This window comes from Rhinoraja longicauda, chromosome 8, assembly GCF_053455715.1.
Source record: "Rhinoraja longicauda isolate Sanriku21f chromosome 8, sRhiLon1.1, whole genome shotgun sequence".
Classification (NCBI taxonomy): Eukaryota; Metazoa; Chordata; class Chondrichthyes; order Rajiformes; family Arhynchobatidae; genus Rhinoraja; species Rhinoraja longicauda.
Window position 1 is genome coordinate 2,244,152 of NC_135960.1, and position 18,679 is coordinate 2,262,830.

The 18,679-nt window shown below is 49.3% G+C and overlaps 1 protein-coding gene across 2 annotated transcripts in view; it reads right to left on the reverse strand.

Annotated features, from left to right (window-relative positions):
• dnpep (aspartyl aminopeptidase) overlaps positions 1 to 18,156 on the reverse strand; it is a 56,218-nt gene extending 38,062 nt beyond the window's left edge. Inside the window, exons 1-3 of one of the 2 annotated variants that reach the window (XM_078404355.1) lie at positions 6,286 to 6,308; positions 4,271 to 4,370; positions 2,776 to 2,866 (exon numbers count right to left, since the gene is read on the reverse strand). In XM_078404355.1, the coding sequence (XP_078260481.1) occupies positions 2,776 to 2,836 (61 nt within the window). In that variant the 5' untranslated portion in view covers positions 2,837 to 2,866; positions 4,271 to 4,370; positions 6,286 to 6,308. Of the gene's footprint in view, positions 1 to 2,775; positions 2,867 to 4,270; positions 4,371 to 6,285; positions 6,309 to 18,025 lie in introns of those variants that run through there. The other variant, XM_078404353.1, reaches the window with a different exon arrangement.
• Positions 18,157 to 18,679: the final 523 nt, after the last annotated feature.

Sequence of the window (18,679 nt, forward strand, 5' to 3'; positions counted from 1 at the left end):
CAAGCTAGATGCAGGAAAAATGTTCCCAATGTTGGGCGAGTCCAGAACCAGGGGCCCCAGTCTTAGAATAAGGGGGAGGCCATTTAAAACTGAGGTGAGAAGGAACTTTTTCACCCAGAGAGTTGTGAATTTGTGGAATTCTCTGCCACAGAGGGCAGTGGAAGCCAAATCACTGGATGGATTTAAGAGAGAGTTAGATAGAGCTCTAGGGGCTAGTGGAATCAAGGAATATGGGGTGAAGGCAGGCACGGGTTATTGATTGTGGACGATCAACCATGATCACAATGAATGGCGGTGCTGGCTCGAAGAGCCGAATGGCCTCCTCCTGCACCTATTTTCTATGTTTCAGTGTAAACCAGCATCTGCAGTTCCTTCCTACACATTCCTTGTTTAGGTTTAGATGTATTAGTGTCATGTGTACCGAAGTACTGTATTGCATGCAAGATGAGAGGTTTTTTTCACACAGAGAGTGGTGAATCTGTGGAATTCTCTGCCACAGAATGTAGTTGAGGCCAGTTCATTGGCTATATTTAAGAGGGAGTTAGATGGGGCCCTTGTGGCTAAAGGGATCAGAGGGTATGGAGAGAAGGCAGGTACAGGATACTGAGCTGGATGATCAGCCATGATCATATTGAATGGCGGTGCTATGTTTCTATGTAAACTAAACTAAGTATAGATGGAGTCAGTGGGGAGTCTGGTTTGTGCATCAGACTGCGCAAAAGCTTTATTTGTTCATTGCTATCCTCTTTTTGATCTTCCTATCACAAGTTTCAGCTCAGCGTGACTTTAGTCTTATCATTTCTGTGATTGGTGATGGGATATGCTGCAAATTGCCAGTCTGTTCAACGGACTTTGGACCCCACTGATACCAAGTAGCTATTCCAAAGCAATTAATTAAGCTCCTTTTTATGGCCACTTTGCTTCCGGAAGCCTTGACCCTTGGGAACGCAGATTGTTGTTGAGCCTCTGTTATTTGCAGTCAGCTTTATGTAAGTGGTCACAGGCTTGACTGCAATTCCCCTCCCCCCCTCCTCAAACCCCCCCACCTCCTCAAACTCACCCGCATCAACCCCCCCCCCCCCCCCCCCCCGAATAATAACTGGGTGATGCAGATTGTTGTTGAGCCTCTGTTATTTGCAGTCGGCTTTATGCAACAGTCGTTCACAGGCTTGACTGCAATTCCCCTCCCCCTCTCTCCCCCTCCACAACCCCCCTTAACTCCCCCCTCTTCAGACTCAACCACCCTCCCCTCCTCACTCCCACTAAAGCTGAGTAATAACTTTGTAGATTAATGGGCTCCAAAAACTTTCAGGTTTGTAGGTTAATTGGCTTTATGTCCTTGGTGTGTAAGATAGAAGTTGGGGTGGCACAGTGGTAGAGTTGCTGCCTTACAGCGCCAGAGACCCGGGTTCGATCCTGACTACGGATGCTGTCTGTACGGAGTTTGTACGTTCTCCCTGTGACCTGCGTGAGTTTTCTCCGAGATGTTCAGTTTTCTCCCACACTGCGAAAACGTGCAGATTTGTAGGGTAATTGGCGGGTAAAAATTGTAAATTGTTCCTGGTGTGTGGGATAGCGCTGGTGTGCAAGAATCGCTGGTCGGCGCGGACTCGGTGGGCCAAAGCGCCTGTTTCTAAGCTGCATCTCTAAACGAAACTAAAGTAGTGTATGGGCGATCATTGGTTGGTGTGGACTTCAGACTCTGAGGAATTCAGATTGAAGAAGGCTCCCGACCCGAAACGTAACGTATCCATTTTCTCTAGAGATGGTGTCACAGGGTCAGAGGGAAGATGTGTAAACTTCGTACACAGCACTCGTGGTCAAGAACGAACCGCGCGCGGTCTGTCGCTTTGAAGCAGGAACTCTACCGCTGAGCCACCTTGTGTAAATCTAAATTTTGTTGATCCTGTTATTCTCTGCGGTCCATTCATTAACGACAAATGTGAAGTTGAGCTCATATTCTGATGAAAGGTCACCAAAATTTAAATGGTGTCTCTCTCTCTAGAACAGTGACCAGATCTGTATTTTCGGTTTAAATGGCCTGTAAGAAAGTACTCGTACTAGCTTGCAGGAGTGCACTCACACTGGGTAAGTATTCCAAATTCCAGGGGTCAGGCAGGAGAGACAGCACACATAGAGTCACAGTCATAGAGTGATACAGTGTGGAAACAGGCCCTTCAGCTCAACTTGCCCGCACCGGCCAACATGGTGCACATGACATTAGTCCCACCTGCCCGCGTTTGACCCATATCCCTCCAAACCTGTCCTATCCATGTACCTGTCTGTTTCTGAAACGTTGGGATAGTCCCTGCCTCAACTACCTCCTCTGGCAGCTCGTTCCATACCCCCACCACCCTTTGTGTGAAAAAGTTACCCCCAAAATTCCTATTAAATCTTTTCTATTTCACATTAAACAAATCCTCGATTCACCTATTCTGGGAAAGACTCTGTGCATCTACCCAATCTATTCCTCTCATGATTTTATATACCTCTATAAGATCACCCCTCATCCTCCTGCATTCCAAGGAATAGAGTCCCAGTCTACTCAACCTCTCCTTATAGCTCAAACCCTCTAGTCCTAGAACCATCCTCGTAAATCTTCTCTGTACCCTTTCCAGCTTGACAACATCTTTCCTATAACATGGTGCCTCGAACTGAACACAACACTCTAAATGCAGCCTCACATTTCATGTCTTATACAACTGCGAAATGACCTCCCAACTTCTATACTCGAGAATATGTCCCAGGTAAAAAAATACAACAGCCTCAACTTACCATGATAGGGGGATACTCCTTCGTCCACAAAGGCCAGGAACTCCTTTGCAGCGTTCTGCATCGCCTCTTTCAAACTTTTCTTAGCTGCGGACTAAGGGATGAAGAGCAAAAGAACACAATGAATGAATGAATGAATGAATGGGAGAGCAGGAATAAGCCTCCAACACTCACCCCTCCCTCTAATGGTCTAGATGCCCAACTTGAACACTGCAGATCTGGTCCTCAGTACACGTTTAGTTTAGACATATAGCGTGGAAACAGGCCCTTCGGCCCACTCATTCCACACTGACCACCAACACACGTACGCTAGTACTATCCTACACACTACGGACAATTTGCAGAAGCCGATTGCTCTACTAACCTCAACGTTTTTGGGATGCGGGAGGAAACCGGAGCTCCCGGAAAATGCCCACGCGGTCACAGGGAGAACGTACAAACTCCGTACAGCCAGCACCCGCAGTCAGGATCGAACTCGAGTCTCTGGCGCTGTGAGGCAGCAACTCTACTGCTGCGCCACTCTGAAGTCACCGATCAGCTCCTTGGTTTTGTTGGTGTTGAGAGGGTGGGGGTGGGTGCTACGTTACCATTCAGCCAGGTGTTCTATCCCTCTCCTGACATCACTACCCATGGTCTGGCCAACAACAACATCTATTCAACAATGGGAGCAGCACCCAACTCTCACTTTCAGATTCAGTTTAGTTTCAGATCTTTTATTGTCACGCACGGCAAATTGTAACGAGTGTCCTTGTTCTCGTGAAATTCACAGAGTAAACAGTTCAAAAGTTGCTGGAGCAGATTTAGGCCATTTGGCCAATCTAGTCCAATCCACCATTTAATTATTGCTGACCTATCTTTCCTCTCAACCCCTCTCTCTAGTTTGGGGGGACCACCGTGAGGGAGGGGAAGAACAATGGGGGCCCAGTGTGGGGGGGGGGGGGAGGGGAGGGGACGCCGCAAGGAAGGGTGGGGGGGAAGAACATTTCATTCTGCAATTGAATTGAATACTTTATTGTCACGGGGACCTGGCGTGGGGGGTCCACCGTGAGGGAGGGGGAAGAACAATGGGGACCTAGCGTGGGGGGACCGCCATGAGAGAGGGTGGGGAGGAAGAACAAGGGGGGAACTGGTGCATGGGGAAATTTGTTACTTTGTAGGGGTCCTTTATGAATGACTATTTTCATACGTTGGGCATGCAGGCAAAGAATTTCACTGTGACCTGTATGGGGAGAAGGCAGGAACGGGGTACTGATTGAGAATGATCAGCCATGATCACATTGAATGGTGGTGCTGGCTCGAAGGGCCGAATGGCCTCCTCCTGCACCTATTGTCTATTGACAATAAAGTATTCAATTCAATTGCAGAATTAGGCCATTCGGCCCATCATGTTCGGGCCGCCATTTAATTATGGCTGATCTATCTTTCCTTCTCAACCCCATTCTCCTGCAGTGTTTACACTGCAAGCTTCATGTGAACAAGCAGCTAGGGTTTAATTTACCTTTTTGTCATGTGTACCAAGGTCCAGTGAAAAGCTTTTTTGTTGTGTGCTATCCAGTCAGCGTAAAGACTGTATATGATTATAGTTATAATCAAGCCATCTACAGTGTACAAATACAGGATACAGGGAATAACATTTAGTGCAAAATAATGCCCAGTAAAGTCCGATTAAAGTTACATCGAAGGTCTCCAATGAGGCAGATAGTTTGTCTGGACCGCTCCCTAGTTGGTGGAAGGATGGTTCAGTTGCCTGATAACAGCTGGGAAGAAAGTGCCCCAGAATGTGGAGGAAAAAAAACTGTAGATGCTGGTTTAAATCTAAGGTAGACACAAACAGTCTTTCCAGGTGCGGCAACAGTTCACCTGCACGTCCTCCAACCTCATCTATTGTATCCGCTGCTCCAGATGCCAACTTCTCTACATCGGCGAGACCAAGCGCAGGCTCAGCGATCGTTTCGCTGAGCACCTCCGCTCAGTCCGTCTCGACCAACCTGATCTCCCAGTGGCTCAGCACTTCAACTCCCCCTTCCATTCCCATTCTGACCTTTCTGCCCTGGGCCTCCTCCATTGTCAGAGAGAGCCCAGCGCAAATTGGAGGAAGAGCACCTCATATTTGGCTTAGGCAGTTTACACCCCAGCGGTTTGAACATTGACTTCTCGCACTTCAGGTAGTCCCTGCTTCCCCTCTCTATCCCCTCCCCCTTCCCGGTTCTCTTACTAGTCTTCCTATCTCCGTCTACATCCTATCTTTGTCCCGCCCCCTCCCCTGACATCAGTCTGAAGAAGGGTTTCGACTCGAAACGTTACCCATTCCTTCTCTCCTGAGATGCTGCCTGACCCGCTGAGTTACTGCAGCATTTTGTGTCCACCTTCGATTTAAACCAGCATCTGCAGTTTCTTTCCTACATAACCTACAAATGTATTTGGAATGTGGGAGGAAACCGGAGCACCAGGAGAAATCCCATGCAGTCACAGGGAGAACGTACAAACTCCCATCGTCAGGATCGAACCCGGGTCGCTGGAGCTGTGAGGATGCAAATCTTCTGCTGCGCAACCGTTCCGCCTTGTGGATCTTCTGCGTTCATCCAAGGCTTCTGGATGTCCTGCAAGGATGTGATCCGAGTCCCCGCAGTCTCCTCTCTTGGCAATTAAACACTCTTTGACTATTGACAGAATCTTTGAAAGCGCGCAACAACAGACTCAGGAACAGCTTTCTTCCCCTCTTTTATCGGGTTTCTGAACAGTTGACTTTCTGAAGTCATCGATTAGCTACTTGGATTTGTTGGTGTTGAGAGGAAGGTGGGTGCTACGTTACCATTCAGCCAGGTGTTCTATCCCTCTCCTGACAACACTATCTACCCATGGTCTGGCCAACAACAACATCTATTCAACAATGGGAGCAGCACCCAACTCTCACTTTCAGATTCAGTTTAGTTTCAGATCAGTTTATTGTCACGCACGGCAAATTGTAATGAGTGTCCTTGTTCTCGTGAAATTCACAGAGTAAACAGTTCAAAAGTTGCTGGAGCAGATTTAGGCCATTTGGCCAATCTAGTCCAATTAATCATTGCTGACCTATCTTTCCTCTCAACCCCTCTCTCTAGCGTGGGGGAACCACCGTGAGGGAGGGGAAGAACAATGGGGGCCCGGCGTGGAGGGGGGAGGCAGCAAGGAAGGGTGGGGGGAAGAACATGGGGACCTGGAGTGTGGGGGACACCATGAGGGAGGGTGGGGAGGAAGAATAAGGGGGGAACTGGTGCAGGGGGGAAATTTGTTACTTTGTAAGGGCCCTTTATAGACGACTATTTTCATACGTTGGGCATGCAGGCAAAGAATTTCACTGTGACTTGTCACGTGACAATAGTATTCAATTCAATTGCAGAATTAGGCCATTCGGCCCATCATGTTCACGCCGCCATTTAATCATGGCTGATCTATCTTTCCTTCTCAACCCCATTCTCCTGCAGTGTTTACACTGCAAGCTTCATGTGAACAAGCAGCTAGGGTTTAATTTACCTTTTTGTCATGTGTACCAAGGTCCAGTGAAAAGCTTTTTTGTTGTGTGCTATCCAGTCAGCGTAAAGACTGTATATGATTATAGTTATAATCAAGCCATCTAAAGTGTACAAATACAGGATAAAGGGAATAACATTTAGTGCAAAATAATGCCCAGTAAAGTCCGATTAAAGTTACATCGAAGGTCTCCAATGAGGCAGATAGTTTGTCTGGACCGCTCCCTAGTTGGTGGAAGGATGGTTCAGTTGCCTGATAACAGCTGGGAAGAAAGTGCCGCAGAATATGGAGGAAAAAAACCTGTAGATGCTGGTTTAAATCTAAGGTAGACACAAACAGTCTTTCCAGGTGCGGCAAAGGTTCACCTGCACGTCCTCCAACCTCATCTATTGTATCCGCTGCTCCAGATGTCAACTTCTCTACATCGGCGAGACCAAGGGCAGGCTCAGCGATCGTTTCGCTGAACACCTCCGCTCAGTCCGTCTCAACCAACCTGATCTCTCAGTGGCTCAGCACTTCAACTCCCCCTTCCATTCCCATTCTGACCTTTCTGCCCTGGGCCTCCTCCATTGTCAGAGTGAGCCCAGCGCAAATTGGAGGAAGAGCACCTCATATTTGGCTTAGGCAGTTTACACCCCAGCGGTTTGAACATTGACTTCTCGCACTTCAGGTAGTCCCTGCTTCCCCTCTCTATCCCCTCCCCCTTCCCGGTTCTCTTACTAGTCTTCCTATCTCCGTCTACATCCTATCTTTGTCCCGCCCCCTCCCCTGACATCAGTCTGAAGAAGGGTTTCGACTCGAAACGTTACCCATTCCTTCTCTCCTGAGATGCTGCCTGACCCGCTGAGTTACTGCAGCATTTTGTGTCCACCTTCGATTTAAACCAGCATCTGCAGTTTCTTTCCTACATAACGTACAAACCGGAGCACCAGGAGAAATGCCATGCAGTCACAGGGAGAACATACAAACTCCCATCGTCAGGATCGAACCTAGGTCTCTGGCGCTGTGAGGATGCAAATCTTCTGCTCGCAACCGTTCCGCCTTGTGGATCTTCTGCGTTCATCCAAGGCTTCTGGATGTCCTGCAAGGATGTGTTCTGAGTCCCCGTAGTCTCCTCTCTTGACAATTAAACACTCTTTGACTATGTACAGAAGCTTTGAAAGCTCGCGCCAACAGACTCAGGAACAGTTTTCTTCCCCTCTTTTATCGGGTTTCTGAACAGTTGACTTTCTGAAGTCATCGATTAGCTGCTTGGTTTTGTTGGTGTTGAGAGGAAGGTGGGTGCTAGGTGACCATTCAGCCAGGCGTTCTATCGCTCTCCTGTACACTGACATCACTACCCATGGTCTGGCCAACAACAACATCTATTCAACAATGGGAGGGCAGTGGCCCAACTCTCACTTTCAGATTCAGTTTAGTTTCTGATTCGTTTATTGTCACGCACAGCAAATTGTAATGAGAGCCTATGGAATTCTTTACCACAGAATGCTGTGGAGGCCGTCAATGGATATTTTTAAGCCAAAGAATGATAGGTTCTTGATTAGTACTACGGATGTTAGAGGTTATGGGGAGAAGGCAGGAGGATGGGGTTGAGAGGGAAAGATAGATCAGCCATGATTGAATGGCAGAGTAGACAGAGTCATAGAGTGATACAATGTGGAAATAGGCCCTTCGGCCCAACTTGCCCACACCGGCCAACATTCCCAGCTATACTAGTCCCACCTGCCTGCGCCTGGTCCATATCCCTCCAAGTCTTTTTCACCACCTTATCTACCTGCGACTCGATCTTCAAGGAACCATGCACTTGCACTCCTTGATCCCTCTGCTCCACAGCACTCCCCGGAGGCATACCATTCACTGTGTAGGTCCAAAAATGCAACACCTCACACTTCTCTGCATTAAATTCCATCAACCATTCCTTAGCCCACCTGGCCAATTGATCAAGACCCTGCTGCAATCTTTCACAACCATATTCACTATCTGCAAAACCACCCACTTTTGTATTATCAGCAAACTTGCTCATCTTGCCCTTGATGGGCCGAATTGCCTAATTCTGTTCCATGAACTTATGAGTCCTAGTTCACATGAATTTTGCAGTATAAACATGTTTATGCTTCATGTAAACAAGGAAAAAGCTGGGATACTGTCCGATTCACCTCTACCCCATTGTGGACATTGTCTCTGAAACTGATGCACTACCATGCTGAGAACTGTTCTGCTGCTTTGGACCCGTTGCTGTACTTATTTTTGTATCTTTCATTACTGCATATATACTGCTTGGCTTAGTTTAGAGATACAGCGCGGAGTTTGCGCCGACCAGCAATCCCCTTATGCTAACACTATCCCACACTTACAATTACAATTTACAGTTATATCAAGCCAATTAATCCACAAACTTCTACATCTTTGGATTTTGGGAAGAAACCGGAGCACCTGGGGAAAACCCATGCAGGTCACGGGGAGAACGTACGAACTCTGTACAGACAGCAACCGCAGTCAGAATCGAACCCGGGCCTCTGGCGTCGTGAGGCAGCAACTCTACCGCTGTGCCACCGTCCCACACTTACTCGGGACTTACCGTGAATAAGGAATTTCATTGGCTTTTGGTGACTACCAACCTGAATCTGAAACCAAGATAGTTGGCCAACCTGAATCTGAAGCTGAGATAGTTGACCAACCTGAATCTGAAGCTGAGATAGTTGGCCAACCTGAATAGTTGGCCAATGGCTCCTCCTTAGCTGATGACCTGAACTCTTTTTATGCACGGTTTGAGACGGGTAACACCACCAGCTCGCCGTCTAAAAATAGCACCGAGGGGGCGCTGGCTAGCGAGGCTGGAGGGGGATCCACCGCCGGGGATGTGCACACATTCTCGGTGTCCGAGCATGAGGTGAGGTGGGCTCTGACGCGTGTGAACACAAGGAAAGCTGGAGGCCCAGATGGTATATCTGGGCGAGTACTAAAGTCTTGTGCTACTCAGCTTGCTCCAGTGCTCACCACAATATTCAACCTCTCCTTGGCAAAGTCCGTGGTCCCTGCATGCTTCAAAAGATCCATCATTGTACCGGTGCCAAAGAATGCCTCTCCAGCGTGTTTAAATGACTACCGACCGGTGGCCCTCACCTCGGTTGTCATGAAATGCTTTGAGAGGCTAGTCAAGAAGCACATCTGCGCCCTCCTTCCTCGCAACATGGACCCACTAGTTCGCATACCGTCCGAACAGGTCCACGGATGATGCGATCTCCCAGGTTCTACACACCGCTCTCTCTCATCTGGACAGCCAGGGGGGCTATGTGAGGATGCTGTTCATTGACTTTAGTTCAGCATTCAACACAATAGTCCCCAGCAGACTGGTTGAGAAGCTGCTGGAACTGGGGCTTAGCACCCCTCTGTGTGCCTGGGTCCTGGACTTTCTCACTGCCAGGCCCCAAGTGGTCAGGATGGGGAACACACATCTAGCTCGCTCACCCTGAACCTAGCAATTATAGACCTGTTAGTTTGACGTCTGTGGTGGGAAAATTAATGGAAAAGATACTTAGGGACAATATATATAATTAATTGGATAAACAAGGCCTGATTAGAAACAGTCAACATGGATTTGTGCCTGGAAGGTCATGTTTGACTAATCTTCTTGAATTTTTTGAAGAGGTTACCAGGGAAATTGATAAGGGCAAGGCTGTGGATGTTGTCTATATGGACTTCAGTAAGGAATTTGACAAGGTTCCACATGGAAGGTTGATTAAGAAGGTTAAATCGTTGGGTATTAATAGTGAGGTTGCAAGATGGATTCAACAATGGCTGAATGGGAGATACCAGAGGGTAATGGTTGACAATTGTATGTCAGGTTGGAGGCCAGTGTCTAGTGGAGTACCCCAAGGATCTGTGTTGGGTCCACTGTTGTTTATCATTTACATTAATGATCTGGATGATGGTGTGGCAAATTGGATTAGTAAATCGAGTATAGAAGTTGGGATGTAATGTTAAAATTGTATAGGGCATTGGTGAGGCCGAATCTGGAGTATGGTGTGCAGTTCTGGTTGCCAAATTATAGGAAGGATGTCGACAAAATGGAGAGGATACAGAGGAGATTTACTAGAATGTTGCCTGTGTTTCAGCACTTAAGCTACAGAGAGAGGTTGAGCAGGTTGGGTCTTTATTCTTTGGAGCATAGAAGGTTGAGGGGGGACTATCGAGGTTTTTTAAATTTTGAGAGGGACGGACAGAGTTGACGTGGGTAGGCTTTTCCCTTTGAGAGTGGGGAAGATTCCAACAAGGGGACATAGCTTCAGAATTGAAGGACAAAAGTTTAGGGGTAACATGAGGGGTAACTTCTTTACTCAGAGGGTGGTGGCTGTATGGAATGGGCTTCCGGTGGAAGTGGTGGAGGCAGGCTCGATTTTATTATTTAAGAGTAAATTGGATAGGTATATGGATAAGAGAGGATTAGGGGGTTATGGTCTGAGTGCAGGTAGATGAGACTAGGTCAGGGAGAGTGTTCGGCGTGGACTGGTAGGGCCGAACGGGCCTGTTTCCGTGCTGTAGTTGTTATATGGTTATATGGTTATAGGATCCCCCCAGGGCTGCGTCCTTAGCCCCCTACTGTACTCCCTGTACACACATGACTGTGGGGCCAGGTTCAGCTCAAACTCCATCATCAAGTTTGCTGATGACACTGTGGTGGTGGGCCGGATCTCCAACAACGATGAGAAGGCCTACCGGGAGGAGGTGGCTGATCTGGCACTCTGGTGTCAGGACAATAGCCTCCTCTTGAATGTCACTAAAACAAAGGAGCTGATTGTGGACTTCAGAAGGGCTAAACATCCAAGGACGTACACGCCACTGGAGATAAATGGGTCTATTGTGGATAGGGTGAGCAGTTTTAAATACTTGGGAGTCTGCATCGCAGAGGATCTGACGTGGGCAACGCACATTGCCGCACTGGTGGGTAAGGCTAAGCAGCGCCTTTACCACCTTAGACAACTGAGGAAATACAGAGTGTCTCTGAGGATCCTTCATTGCTTCTACTCTGGGGCTGTAGAGAGCATCCTGTCCGACAACATTACAGTCTGGTTTGGGAACAGCTCTGCCCAGGACAGGATGGCCCTGCAGAGAGTAGTGCGTTCGGCAGAACGCACCATGGGAACTACACTCGTCCCCCTGCAGGACCTATACATCAGGAGGTGCAGATCCAGAGCAAGCAAGATCATGAGGGACCCCTGCCACCCCAGTAACGGACTGTTCCAGATGCTACGATCAGGCAAACGCCTCCGCTGTCACGCTGTGAAAACGGAGAGGATGAGACGGAGCTTCTTCCCACAGGCCATCAGGACTGTCAACTTTTATAACCCCAGAGACTAAATTTTTGTCGACACTAATAGTAACTTATTAACTTTATTTATATGCTGTAACTGTAATTCTTTTTGTGCACAACCCGCAGGCATTGCCACTTTCATTTCACTGCACATCGTGTATGTGTATGTGACAAATAAATTTGACTTGACTTGACTTGATCTGAAGCCGAGATAGCTGGCCAACCTGAATCTGAAGCTGAGATAGTTGGCCAACCTGAATCTGGAGCCGAGATAGTTGGCCAACTGCCTTGGCATTACTCCATAGATGTTGTTGTTGGCCAAATGACGGGTGGTGATAAATCAGCGTGCAGGAGAGGGATAGGACAACTGGCTGAGAGGTAATGCAACAACCAGTGCGTGGTTTGCACTCATGCCTTGCTTTTGCAGCTTTTGCCTGCTACAAGTCTGCTGTGCTTTGGCCAGCACATTGTTCCACTTCAGAACATATGGCCATAGGTAGAATCAAGAGATAGAGAGACCATCACACAAGCCAACCTCTCTTCCATTGACGCTGCCTTGGCAAGGCCACCATTATAATCAAGGATGTGTCGTACCCTCTTCTCCCCTCTCCCATCGGGCAAAAGGTACAGAAGTGTGAAAACGCACACCTCCAGATTCAGGGAGTTTCTTCCCAGCAGTTATCAGGCAACTGGACCATCCTACCACAACTAGAGAGCGGTACTGACAAACTATCTACCTCATTAGAGACCCTTGGATTATCTTGTACTGAACATTATTCCCTTATCATGTATCTATAGTATAGTATAGATGGCTCGATTGTAATCATGTATTGTCTTTCTGCTGACTGGATAGCACGCAACAAAAGCTTTTCACTGTACCTCGGCACACGTGACAATAAACTAAACTAAACAACAGATGTTGTTGTTGGCCAAATCATGGTTAGTGATGCGTCGCGGGGCTTGGGTCAGCCCGCCGCGGACCTTTCACTGTCCGGCGCATCCTGTAATAGGCCACGAGATTTTCTCCGCCCGGCGGGGGCTTCAATGTCGGGAGCCCCCACCGCCCCGACGTGCAGTGGGAGCGTCTTCGTCCACCCCGAATTGCGGGGCTGGGTCGGCCCGCTGCGGACCTTTCACCATCCGGCGCGGCCTGGAACGCTGCAACTTCAACAGCCTGACCGCGGGAGAAGACAGCAGGGAAAGAGAAAAGACATTCTGGCCTTCCATCACAGTGAGGTGACTGGAGGAGACTCACTGTGATGGATGTTTCTTTTTTGTTTGTTTGTGTTTGTGTGTGAAATTGATTATTTTTATTGCTCTATTGCTGGACTGTGGGTGACCTTTCATTTCACTGCACATCTTGTATATGTATGTGACAAATAAACTTTACTTGACTTGAGGAGAGGGATAGAACACCCAGCTGAGCGGTAATGCAACAACCAGCACGTGTTGTATTCCTGTCTTGCTTTAGCAGTAAGCCTGTTATGCTGCTGCAAGTGAGAATTTCATTTTTCGGCATCAGGACATAGGACAAGAGAGAGAAACAAGAGAGAGAGAGAGAATGAAGAGTGGCAGCGCGGTGGCCCAGCGATTGAGTTGCTGCATTACAGCACCAGAGAACCGAGTTCGATCCTGACCTTGGGTACTTATTCACAAAATGCTGGAGTAACTCAGCAGGTTAGGCAGCATCTCAGGAGAGAAGGAATGGGTGACGTCTGAAGAAGGGTCTCGACCCGAAACGTCACCCATTCCTTCTCTCCTGAGATGCTGCCTGCCTGACCTGTTGAGTTACTCCAGCATTTTGTGAATAAATACCTTCGATTTGTACCAGCATCTGCAGTTATTTTCTTACACTGACCTTGGGTGCTGTCTGTACTGAGTTTGTACATTCCCCCTATGATCGCGTGGATTTTCTCCGGATGCTCCGGTTTCCTCCCACACTCCGACGACGTACAAGTTTGTAGGTTAATTGTACGTATGTATGGCAATAATTTTACTGATCTATATGCAAAAATTAAATGTAATTGTACCTTGGTGCACATGGTAATAAAGAACCATTGAACCATTGACCTGCTGAGTGTTCCAGCAATTTGTTTTTGCTTCAGATTTTCAGCATCAGCAAATTTAGTATTTTCTTTAGTTGATAATGCAAAATCTTATTCCCTGCTGTTTGGACTCTTGAACAGACCTGTCCTAATCTAGGGCATAGTCCCAATCTCTCAACCATTGAGATAAAGATTGAAGACTCCACCATTGCCAGAGTGAGGCCATGGGCAAACAGGATGAACAGCACCTCGTATTTCGCTTGGGTAGCTTACAACTCAACGGAAGACAGATACAAAAAGCTGGAATAACTCAGCGGGACAGGTAGCACCTCTGGAGAGAAGGAATGGGTGACTTTCGGGTCGAGACCCTTCTTCAGACTGGTTAGGGATAAGGGAAACAAGAGATATAGACTTTGATATGGAGAGATAAAGAACAATGAATGAAAGATATGCCACAAAGTAACGATGATAAAGGAAACAGGCCATTGTAAGCTGTTTGTTGGGTGAAAATGAGACGGTACGAACATCGAGTGTAGGAAGGAACTGCAGTTGCCTATCTCAGCCTTCTTAAAAGAAATTTTCACGCATGTAGTACATCCGTCAAAGAGAAGGCCGACAAGTCCTTGGTCAGGCCCAAATTGGAGTATAGTGGAGCTGTATGGGATCCTTTCAACAACAGCAACAAGATCACCCTGGAAAAAGTACAACGCTGAACAGCCTGCTTTGTATGTAATGACTACAAGCGCAAATCAAACGTGAATAATATGTTGACCTCTCTCGGATGGGATACCCAAGAGCTCCGCCAGAATTAGGCTAAGACTTATTGCAATTTACAAGGAGATTCACAACATCATGCCATCAAATCCTCCGTCATCTCAGAGCACCAACTGCCATGAAACAAGACAAAATACCGGTCCCTACATCATCAACTCGCTAAATTTCAATAAACTTTGCTACCAATATTCCCTTTACCGATATGGCAATGGAATATGTTACCACCCAACACACGTGCTGCTCCCGATGTTAAATCATTTAAAAAGGCGATTGAGCAACTAGATCTCCTCAACTTGGTCAAAAAGGTCAACTTCAAAATTTAATCACTACTCTACTCACTCCGACCTGTGCGAGATAACCACTTATGAGGTGTTTGCGCAGTAATCAACCAGAACCAGAAGGGTGGGCTGAAAGATGGCAGATGGAGTTTAATGCTGATAAGTGTGAGGTGCTGCATTTTGGTAGGACAAATCAAAATAGGACGTACAGGGTAAATGGTAGGGAATTGAGGAATGCAGTGGAACAGAGGGATCTGGGAATAACTGTGCATTGTTCCCTGAAGGTGGAATCTCATGTGGATAGGGTGGTGAAGAAGGCGTTTGGTATGCTTGCCTTTATAAATCAGAGCATCGAGTATAGAAGTTGGGATGTAATGTTGAAATTGTACAGGGCATTGGTGAGGCCGAATCTGGAGTATGGTGTGCAGTTCTGGTCGCCAAATTATAGGAAGGATGTCGACAAAATGGAGAGGGTACAGAGGAGATTTACTAGAATGTTGCCTGGGTTTCAGCACTTAGGCTACAGAGAGAGGTTGAACAGGTTGGGTCTTTATTCTTTGGAGCGTAGAAGGTTGAGGGGGGACTTGATAGAGGTTTTTTAAATTTTGAGAGGGACGGACAGAGTTGACGTGGGTAGGCTTTTCCCTTTGAGAGTGGGGAAGATTCCAACAAGGGGACATAGCTTCAGAATTGAGGGACAAAGGTTTAGGGGTAACATGAGGGGGAACTTCTTTACTCAGAGGGTTGTGGCTGTATGGAATGGGCTTCCGGTGGAAGTGGTGGAGGCTGGCTCGATTTTATTATTTAAGAGTAAATTGGATAGGTATATGGATAGGAGGGGATTGGAGGGTTATGGTCTGAGTGCAGGTAGATGAGACTAGGTCAGGGAGAATGGTCGGCGTGGACTGGTAGGGCCGGACAGGCCTGTTTCCATGCTGTAGTTGTTATATGTTATATGTTATATGTTATTGAATTCTCCACTTTTACAGACTCACACTTATTTTTCCCCTGTCCCACTCCTTCCATCTACATTCCTTCCTCTGACTTCACAATTCACAACTCATGAATCCTTTTAACTCACACCTTTAGTCCTTGCACCTCTGGGCAGTTTGCATGTGGGCTCTCTCTGGTGTTAAGGGACTCTTCAATCCTTATCAAAAGACCTTTTGTCTTTTTTCATCTCTGGCCTGTGTCCAACCGTCTGGCTATAAACCCACCCCCCTCACCTGTAGATCCAGGCTACACCCTAGTTTAATATAGAACATCACAGAGTAGGAAGACGCCCTTCAGCCCACAATGAATGTCTATGCCGTACATGATGCCAAGATAAAATAAAATAGACAATAGGTGCAGGAGGCCATTCGGCCCTTCGAGCCAGCACCGCTATTCAATGTGATCATGGCTGATCATTCTCAATCAGTACCCTGTTCCTGCCTTCTCTCCATACCCCCTGACTCCGCTATCCTTAAGAGCTCTATCTAGCTCTCTCTTTAATGCATTCAGAGAATTGGCCTCCACTGCCTTCTGAGGCAGAGAATTCCACAGATTCACAACTCTGACTGAAAATGTTATTCCTCATCTCAGTTCTAAATGGCCTACCCCTTATTCTTAAACTGTGGCCCCTTGTTCTGGACTCCCCCAACATTGGGAACATGTTTCCTGCCTCTAACATGTCCAACCCCTTAATAATCTTATACGTTTCGATAAGATCTTACATTTCGATGAGATCATACAGACAAGCACCCGAGTCAGAATCGAACCCGGGTCTCTGGCGCTGTGAGGCAGCATCTCTACCCCTCGATAAGATCGAATAATCTTATACGTTTCGATAAAATGACACAAAGTGCTGGAATAACTCAGGCAGTTTCTCTGGAGAACATGGATAGGTGATGTTTCGGGTCAGGTCGCTTCTTCAGATACAATCTAAACAGAGATAAACTAATCTGCCTGCCCTTGATCCATATCCCTCCGTTCCGTGATAGCCATACAGCGTGGAAACAGGCCCTTCCTTCACCCCAATTTGCCCACGGTGACCCCCTCACTATCGTTCAGTCTGAAGAAGGGTCCTGTCCCCAAACATCACCTATCCATGTTCTCCAGAGATGCTGCCTGACCTGCTGAGTTACTCCAGCACACTTTGTGTCTATCCCTCTAAACCGGTCCTGGCTATACAAGTACTTGTACAAATGTCTTTTAAATGCTATTTAAAAGCACCTCTCTCTCTCTGCTAACCCTGGTGGAGCAGGGGGGAAGTGGATCCCTGTGGCCACTCGGCCCAGCGCCTTCCCTGTTAGCCCTGAAGTGGAGCATCCCGGGGGGAGGTAGAGGATCCCCGTGGCCAATCGGCCCAGCGCCTTCCCTGCTAGCACTGAAGTGGAGCAACCCAGGGGGGGGATCCCCGTGGCCAATCGACCCAGCGTCTCCCTGCTAGCCCTCTGCGGGTGCAACCCTGGCGGGGTGAACAGAGGAACCACTTAGCCCAGCGCCTTCCCTGCTAGCCCTGAAATGGAGCATCCGGGGGTGGGGTGGGAAGAGAGGATCCCTGTGGCCACTCGGCCCAACGTCCCTGCTAGCCCTCTCAGCCCTGAGGGTGCAACCCTGGGCCAGGCTGGGGGGGAGAGAGAGGAACCTCGTGGGCCACTCGGCCCAGCGCCTTCCCTGCTAACCCTGAAGTGGAGCATCCCGGAGGGGGGGGGGGAGGGGGAAAGGAACCCAGTGGCCAATCGGCCCAGCGTCTCACTGCTAGCCCTCAGCCCTGAGAGTGCAACCCTGGGGGGGAGCAGAGGAACCACTCGGCCCAGCGTCTCCCTGCTAGCCCTGAGGGTGCAACCCTGGGGGGGAGTCAGAGGAACCACTCGGCCCAGCACCTTCCCTGCTAGCCCTCAGCCCTGAGGGTGCAACCCTGGTTGGGGGGGGGCAGAGGAAGCACTCGGCCCAGCGCCTTCCCTGCTAGCCCTGAAGTGGTGCCTCCCGGAGGGGGTGGGGGGGGGGGGGGGGAGAGGAACCCAGTGGCCAATCGGCCCAGCGTCTCCCTGCTAGCCCTCAGCCCTGAGGGTGCAACCCTGGTTGGGGGGGGGGGGGCAGAGGAAGCACTCGGCCCAGCGCCTTCCCTGCTAGCCCTGAAGTGGTGCCTCCCGGAGGGGGTGGGGGGGGGGGGGGGGAGAGGAACCTAGTGGCCAATCGGCCCAGCGTCTCCCTGCTAGCCCTCTGAGGGTGCAACCCTGGGGGGGGGGGGGGGAGAGGAACCACCCGGCCTAGCGCCTTCCCTGCTAGCCCCCTCGGTCTCCCGTCGCCCGGTAACGGGGGGGGGGGACATGAGGCGCGACAACACCCACCTGCATGACGGGCTGACGGGCGGGCGCGATGGCGGGCGGCGGGTGCTGTTGACCGTTGACCGGCGGCGGGGTCAGTCTCCCCGCGTGCTGCCCGCACGTGGGCAGGCAGCGCCCTATTGGCCCAGGGGACGGTCAGTCATCTGTCTATCGACCAATCAGCCATCGGTAGGCGGGACATTGGTTGAAGAGAGAGAGAGAGAGAGAGAGAGGGGGAGGGGCGAGTCTCGGCTGTCGGGGACAACTCCCCCCCGTCCCGCGCTCCGCCCCTCCCCCCGTCCCGCGCTCCGCCCCTCCCCCCGTCCGTCAACGGTGGCGCAGCGGGTAAATGCGCCGCCTCGCAGCCTCTTGGCCATAGAGACGCGGGTTCGATCCCGACCGCGGGCGCTGAGCTGAGCTGATTTATTCACGAAATGCTGGAGTAACTCAGCAGGCCAGGCAGCATCTCGGGAGAGAAGGAATGAGCTGAGCTGAGCTGAGCTGAGCTGGAGCTGAGCTGGAGCTGGAGCTGGAGCTGAGCTGGAGCTGAGCTGAGCTGAGCTGGAGCTGAGCTGGAGCTGAGCTGAGCTGGAGCTGAGCTGGAGCTGGAGCTGGAGCTGAGCTGAGCTGAGCTGAGCTGAGCTGAGCTGGAGCTGGAGCTGGAGCTGAGCTGGAGCT